General features: G+C 39.1%; 1 protein-coding gene across 1 annotated transcript; it reads left to right on the plus strand.

The window, feature by feature from the left end:
* Window positions 1–1,619: 1,619 nt before the first annotated feature.
* On the plus strand, window positions 1,620–7,753 carry LOC124139718 (quinone reductase-like). The gene is made up of 3 exons (XM_046507005.2): window positions 1,620–1,917; window positions 2,889–3,125; window positions 4,620–7,753. The coding sequence occupies exons 1-3, from the start codon at window positions 1,752–1,754 to the stop codon at window positions 4,847–4,849; spliced, it is 633 nt and encodes a 210-aa protein (XP_046362961.2). The 5' UTR covers window positions 1,620–1,751; the 3' UTR covers window positions 4,850–7,753.
* The last annotated feature ends 59 nt before the right edge of the window (window positions 7,754–7,812 follow it).

Below are 7,812 nucleotides of genomic sequence, written 5' to 3' on the forward strand. Positions count from 1 at the left end.
TGTTCTATGACGTTTCCATATTTGTAAAAGTGGGTCAGTGACATTCGTGTTGATCGCAGTAAATGTTTCAAAACCGATATTGTTGTTTCTTTTTATTTGATAACAAATTCCATCCATTTTAGCTACAATAACGGTAACACTATTTGTCAGGTCTTTATCATTTGCAGAAGCCCGAGGTCTTCCATTAACTGCCCGACGAAGGACCCTGAAAAATAGCGTTACCCTTTTACTATTCTGATTTCTGAAAAAGCGCCGGAGTGTGAGTGAGTTGCATGACAATATATATTTAAACATCAAAGTGACCGTATCGCTAGCTCTCCGTTGGGCTTCGATGACAGCACGTGGAACCGTACAGCCAATGTAAACAAAAGATAACTATGCAAAACAAGTAGATTTTCACTTATTAGGATACTTTCTTAATGAACAGTAAACAGTAACAATAAGGCGCTGGCCTGTGGGAGAGGTCTATATGCTGGCTGCCGGCCGCATGGAACTCTGGGTAGGAGAGTGAGTCAGTGCCATTCGTGTTGATTGCAGCAGAGACCTATGGTCTCTGATTGCAGTAAATGTTTCCAAGCCGATATTGTTGTTTCTTTTTAATCTGATAACAAATTCCATCCATTTTTAGCTATAATAACGGTAACGCTATTTTTCAGGGCTTTATCATTTGCAGAAGCCCTCGGTCTTTTTTCAACCGCCCTCCTTCGTCGGGCAGTTAATGGAAGACCTCGAGCTTCTGCAAATGCTAATGCCCTAAAAAATAGCTTTATCCTTATATTAATGACAGCGTTAGAAATTGGCACTAGTCCTGTACATAGTCCTTGCCAAACTACCATTCATGCTGGTAAAGGTAGCATAAGGACTAGTAGAAATGTGCCCTTTTTAAGCGTTTTGCCATATGTTATCATTATAAGGACTAGTGTACGAAAACTGTAAGTTTCTAACCCTGTAATGATGGTGACGTGCGGTGTAGAACAAGACTTGCTGTTTTCTTTAGGGGTGTTCACCGTCCATGCCCTATACCTAGCTAATTAGTAATAACGAAGTTGCCGTGCGCATATGCTTTCAATGCCTGTCATATGTTCGAGTGAAATATTACGGTGTAAACAAACTGCTTGACCATATTGATCGCTATATTTTGTAGACTGTACGTTGTCCGTAATTCCGATCGACAACCCACTCAAAACACTGGACTCAACCCATGCCGCTTCACTCAAAATATTTGCTAACACCAAAGAGTTTGCGTTATGTTAAGTCATGGTAGAATGGAAGTAACCATTGTTTTGAAAAATGTTTTGTTTAATAAAGAATTTACTTCAATATCTATAGGAGATAAACATACTGTGTTTTCAATGTAGGGCTAGGTTACCTGTAGATTTAATCGCGCCAAATTTAAAATTTGAAACATCTGCACGTTCGGTTCCAAATCAAATTTGCGCGGTTAAATCTACAGGTAACGCGGCTCTACATTGAAAACACAGTATGTTTATCGTGCCAGCGTACAGCGAGGCCTTATGTGACTCCTTCTTGTGATACCAATAAATACATTATTGGCATCATAAAATTAGGGAATAAATATTGAAATGGCGCTGGTTTCGTCTCGGGCGAGAAACTGCAACCAAGGGAGACAATCTCTGGACACACCTAGCAATGACTCGACTTTTTCACTAAGCTGAATGTTTACTTTTCAGTCACCCAGACAGACATTCACGCACGTCCGCACGCTGGGAACTGGAGCGGGATAGACTGTTATGTACGCTGCCTTCAGCAATCTTTCTAGAAACATGGCAACAACGGGACAGAAACTGAAAGTTGTACTTTTCCTGGGATCTTGCAGAGAGGGCCGACTGGGTCTGCGAGTTGCCCGCTTTATGAAGAATGTTCTTGAGAAGTCCAACCACGAAGTCGCAGTATTCGGTAAATCCTTCATGTTATCAGAGACCATATAATATATGGTCTCTGATGTTATGTCTTCATGTGTACACTTGGCATACGATAGGACTCAAGACACGAGGAGTGCTTTGTTTGTTTGTTACGCCGCACTCAGCCATATGAAGGCAGTCTGTAAATAATCGAGTCTGGACCGTGCTGTCAGATCACAGTTCTTCACAAAGTCATATCAGTGTGTTGTATGAGAGAAGACAGTCAGGAAAAACCAACCTGCTGAATCATGTGAAAACACTGAAAAGGAATAGGGACATTAGCATGAATTAAGAAAACACCCCCATCCGTTGTGTGAAATCCATGGGCCCGTGACGGGTGATCAGACTCGCTGACTTGGTTGATGCGTCATCCTATACCAATATTGCGAAGATCCATGCTCATGATATCAATCACCTGTCATGCATCTTAGTTTCAGTTTGAGTCAGTTTGAGTAAAGGTACTTCAGTGTTTGATGTTTTCACAATAAATGTTTTAGTCAACAGTTGGGGAATTTTTATCCACTGCATAATTCAACTTTGGTTGCTAAGTGCCAAAAGGTTATTTTTGAATTTTGCAGTAAATTTATATATGGGGCAATACAAAAGTGTTAAGCACTGTGTCATGTACACAGTACATTTTTATCCACTGCATAAATCATGTTTGACTTAAAAGAGCAGAATGCAGCTGAAACATTCAATAAATCAGTACAAGTTTCATGTGAATTGTATGTAAGTATTTATGTTTCAGTTGTCGTAAGAGGCAACTAATGTTATCGGGTGATCAGGCTCGCTGACTTGGTTGATGCATGTCATCGTATCCCAATTGCGTAGATCGATGCTCATGATGTCAATCACTGGATTGTCTGGTCCAGACACGATTATTTAGACCGCCATCATATAGCTGGAATATTGCTGAGTGTGGCGTTAAACAAAAAAACAACCCCAAAACAACAACATATGTTACAGATCCTGTGGAGATGAAGTTCCCCCTTCTAGAGAAGGCGTTGCACCACTACAAGGACAAGAGTGAGGCCCCCAAATGGATGTGTGAGGCGGAGACGAAGGTGAGGGAGGCAGATGCCTATGTGGTGGTCTCTGCGGAGTATAACCACAGCATTCCCCCTGCACTCAGCAATATGATGGACCACTTCGGGGGCAGCTGCTATTCCTATAAACCCAGTGGAATAGTGTGTTATTCTCCTGGTAAGTACTTGTTGGATGGAATGAGTAGTACAATATTTGCCGTAATAAACACCCTGGTTATTTAGAAAATTGACAAAGGACGGTGTGTATAAAAACCATACACAAGAAATTAAAAATATTGTCAGAGATCATGTGGTAGAAAACAAACTTGGTTCAGACATGGATGAAACATGAATGTTTCTATAATAGTTACTTGGTAGTATATATTCCTAGTCACATTCGTTTGTTTTCTGTAAACAATCTGTCATATGCACAGAAAGTAAGGACTGTCATGTAAATTTTCGATGGTACTATGGGGCACTGGTAAAGATTACTTACAGGCTGACGCAGAAGACGGACATGGGGAGCTTATTTGAGTGGAACACTTTGTAGTGTAGCAAATACGGTATGTGAGTTACATCACAGTTTGCAGTGTGCGAGATATCACTGAGGCCGGTGAATGATATGGTCTCCAAGCAAACCAGGTGTTGACAGTGTTGATCACCAAGGTTACACATACAACTCAGTGCTCAGCAGGAAAAGCAGGAGGTATTGGCAAACTATTGGAAACATTTTCGTCTTGGGATTCTCATAGAAGTAGGCAGCCGGAAACAGACAAAAGCTTTCTATTAGGCTTAAAAAAATAATAAAGATTTGGTTCTCAGGCAATGATTTTTGAAAATATATTTCGTGTAGGTGTTGTTTTTTTTGCTGGTTCAAACTAGTATGTAACCAAATAAACAGTTGTGTACCATCAACCTGAGACAGAGCCTCCCTACATAAACAAGCTTACAAACTCCTATTGCTGCTATGACCATAACATGAGATGCGCAGTAAAGCACTGCACATGTAAAGGGAAGTAACTGTGTGCTATTTTGGATCACATTGTTTTTAAGTATTAGGATTTTAAATTATTGTTTTGAAAATGGAAATAAAAACAAAATGTGCGTCAGACTTTATGATGATGTGGGCGGTGCCTGAGAACCAAGACTTTTATTTTTCTTAGCCTTACGTTAATCAGCTTCTATACTTGGGTTTCGAAATTCCATGCAATATGAGAGTGTGAACATATTACACTACTGTGTCTAACTGATTCGGTGATATATTTAACAATAAAATAACTACCAAATGCGGGAAATGTTTTCATTCATGTAGCACTTGTATGTTAACATGTGATCTCAAAATACACCCCTCCCTTTCCATAACTTATTGGACCCGTGAAGATCCGGGGTAGAATAGGTCTTCAGCAACCCATGCTTGACGTAAAAGACGATGCTTGTCGTAAAAGGCGACTAATGGGATCAGGTGGTCAGACTCGCCGACTTGGTTGATGCATTTCATCATATCCCATTTGCGTTGATCGTGGTAATGATGTCAATCACTGGATTGTCTGGTCCAGACACGATTATTTACAGACCACTGTCATATAGCTGGAATATTGCTGAGTGTGGCATCAAACAACCAACAAACCAAAACACATTGACATGATGGACTGACTGACTGATGTCTCCACAGGTATTTATGGAGGCATGAGGTCAGCCATGCAGCTCCGAGCATTTCTGGGTGAGCTTGGTTGTCTGAGTGTGTCCAATATCTTTGGTATCCCTGAAGTACACAAGGCCTTGGATGAAAAGGGCGTCCCTCTGAATGATCACATGATGAAGGGAGTAAACCGATTGATTGCACAGCTGGACTGGAACGCCCATGCCATGAGGAACCACCGTGAAGCAGTCGGGATTCCTTAGTGATAACAGTGGTCAGAACACACCCACCAGGAAATTGTTTCACATGAAAAGTTGCTGTTTTTAGCAATGGAAATTATAAAATGGTATCGGTACATGTCAAACTGATACTTGAATCTCACATCTTAACTTGGGGGCTGACTAGTATTTGAATAGGAAGAAGTGAAAGACATGAGAGAGAGAATTTATGGATGTCAACTTCTTTGTTATGAGGAACATGTTTTGTACTTTATGCTTGCTCCCTCATCGGGTAAATGATGCTGAGGTGCAGAGAACATATATGTACATGTAAAAAGAACCGGTGGAAACATAGCAAGGGAAGCCAACAGCTAATTATCGCTGATTGGTGCACCATTGGAAGCCAAATGTTAAATTAGCACTGATTGGTACTTAGCTATGGGCACATGGAGGGCAGTGGTTAATTAGCCTTGATAGGGGTTGGGAGGTGGTAATGTCATAGATCAGCATTAGAAACTGGCACTAGTCCTTTTGTCCTTGCCAAACTGCCCAATAGGTAAGGTATCATAAGGACTTGTAGAAGTTTGCCATTTTTAAGGGTTTTCTATTTGTTATCATTATAGGGACTAGTGGACTAACAATGTTAGTTTCTACCACTGCAGATAGATGGTGGCACACATTAATTAAATCAAAAAGTCCTAAGCACAAGGCAATTTTTTAACACACATGATCAACAAGCAAGACCATACCATCATGTGTTCCTCATTATAAAGAAGTTGATATCCACAAACTCTCTCTTGGAAGCTGGCTGTTTATCAAACAAGTTACAAACACTTTAAACACTTCATCTTAAGAGAAACTTGAATCTCGCCATCTTAACTTGAAGCATTTACAATAACACTCTGAGTAAAAGAGTAAAAGATTTGACTTTAACGAGAATGTCAAGGAACACAAACTTGAATGTGAGACACATTTCACAACTTTCTGGTGAACAAAAATTGAAGTTGTTATTTCTTATGTATGCTTTGTTGTATTGTTGCTTACTTATTGCTTGAAACTGTATTTAGCATAGCCTTTCTCCTGTATTGAAAGATACGTCCAAGGATGTTTAGTAATTCTATCTTTAAATAAACGACAGGTGAAATCACGGTGTCTTCACAAAGTGCCTACAGACCCATTTTGCCTCCAGTAAAATCATGAAATGATACGGTCGGATGCTCAGAAAGTGATGCATGAGTGAACATGACTGTTTCCTGTTTGACCTGCGATAGGAGATAAACTCCATACTGAGACAACAAAACAGTGTAGGACAATGGGAAACACTTGTGAAATGAAATAACAACCATAACACATATAAAGGTCACGGATATATTATTACTTAGAACTTAAACTGTATTGATCTGAAAAATAATCGATTGATGTGATTGGTTCTATATTATTTTGTTGTTTATACAGTAATAAATATATATTCAGTCTAATGTTAAGAGCATTGATCTCTTAAATACAGTCATATTTATTAATATCTCAGCTCAGCTTAAGAACTGGCTTGTTTGAACAGTAATAAGTAGTTTATTCCTCTACTCTTTCAGTGACTAACATTTCATACAGGAAGCTGCAACAGTACAAGTCTGATTGATTGGGCAACAGATATTAAAAAAAAATAAGTCAAACAATAGTCGTTCGGTCCATTCACACAAACAGGGATATAACTGAGTTCACATTGTGCCTACATTATTTTCTGTCAGCAAATTGGGATGTAGGCAGAATGGGATTGAACCGAAATCACACCTCAAACGAAAAATTCATCCATGGTGAGGAACTCCCCTACTGGAGGTTAAAATGGGTTCCTGGTGTCTGACGCACTGCACATTTTCAACATTGATGATGATAATGCTGATGCAGTCTGCCTGCTTCTCCCTGATTTTGTGGTACACGTCTTTTGTCTGCTCATCCATTGGATTACCTTGCCCACAACTTATGTCACCTCAGTAACAACACTGATGTTGAGGGCAGCTGGTGGTTTATTACCGAAACAGGATGTTGGTAATAAAACCCTAATTACCTATCTTTAATTCTTATCCTAATTATTCACAATGTCAAGATCAAGGGTCGTTTCACACATTCACCAATGTATGCAATGTTGTTATTTTTGTAGGATTAACAGAAATAGCAGAAACAGTATACATGTATGTATAATGGCTAAGAATTAAAAGATTTAAACATGGCAAACGAAATAACCAATGAAAACAGTTGCCACTGCTGCGCTGGTAGCTTTAGGCTATGATTACGGAATGTGTTATTTCAGCACTTTCACTTAGACATTAGAATACTAACATGATCGGGTGGTCGGGCTCGATGACTTGGTTGATGCATGTCATTGTATACCAGTTTTGTAGATTGATGCTCATGATGTCAATCACTGGATTTTCTGGTCCAGACTTGATTATTTACAGACCGCTGTCATATATCTGGAATATTGCTGAGGCCGACGTTAAACAACAAACAAACTAACAAAACATTTTACAAATATATTATGAATATTTCTCTCGGAAATTGACTAAATGTATCTAGGAAAATTGATATTCGCAAAATATTTCATCATTTTCTTCACTTCAAGTGCCCTTTACTGGAGGGTTCATGACCTGATGTGTTCAGTGACAAAGTGTATGTCCATAACCTGTATATTTAGGGGTAGTTACTCTTCCAGCGTCCACACTCCGGAAAGGAAACCTTCCACATTGGTAGAACTTTTTGGGGGTGGTATTTCCCTTGACATGGGACATATTGTTGATAACCTAATAACTGATATATGTAAGCTTCTGTGCCTTGAATAAATTTGTTTTTGTTCTTGTTTTGAAGGTGTCAGTGTAATTCTAGCATAATATAATTTTTATCAACTTAGAGTTTTGAAATTTTATACACTTTGTTTTGAATAAATACTAAATAGTATGTTGTTTGTTTTGTGTTTTCAAAGTATACTTCGTGACATTGATGAATGAATGTGTATT

Source organism: Haliotis rufescens, unplaced genomic scaffold, assembly GCF_023055435.1.
Source record: "Haliotis rufescens isolate VD_foot unplaced genomic scaffold, xgHalRufe1.0.p SCAF_1, whole genome shotgun sequence".
Taxonomy (NCBI): Eukaryota; Metazoa; Mollusca; class Gastropoda; order Lepetellida; family Haliotidae; genus Haliotis; species Haliotis rufescens.

Excerpts from the sequence above, each read along its gene's own strand:
- LOC124139718 (XM_046507005.2), top strand. The coding sequence starts at position 1,752 with ATGTACGCTGCCTTCAGCAATCTTTCTAGAAACATGGCAACAACGGGA. Across the intron at positions 1,918-2,888 it reads CCACGAAGTCGCAGTATTCG|ATCCTGTGGAGATGAAGTTC; the intron begins GTAAATCCTTCA and ends CATATGTTACAG. Across the intron at positions 3,126-4,619 it reads AATAGTGTGTTATTCTCCTG|GTATTTATGGAGGCATGAGG; the intron begins GTAAGTACTTGT and ends ATGTCTCCACAG.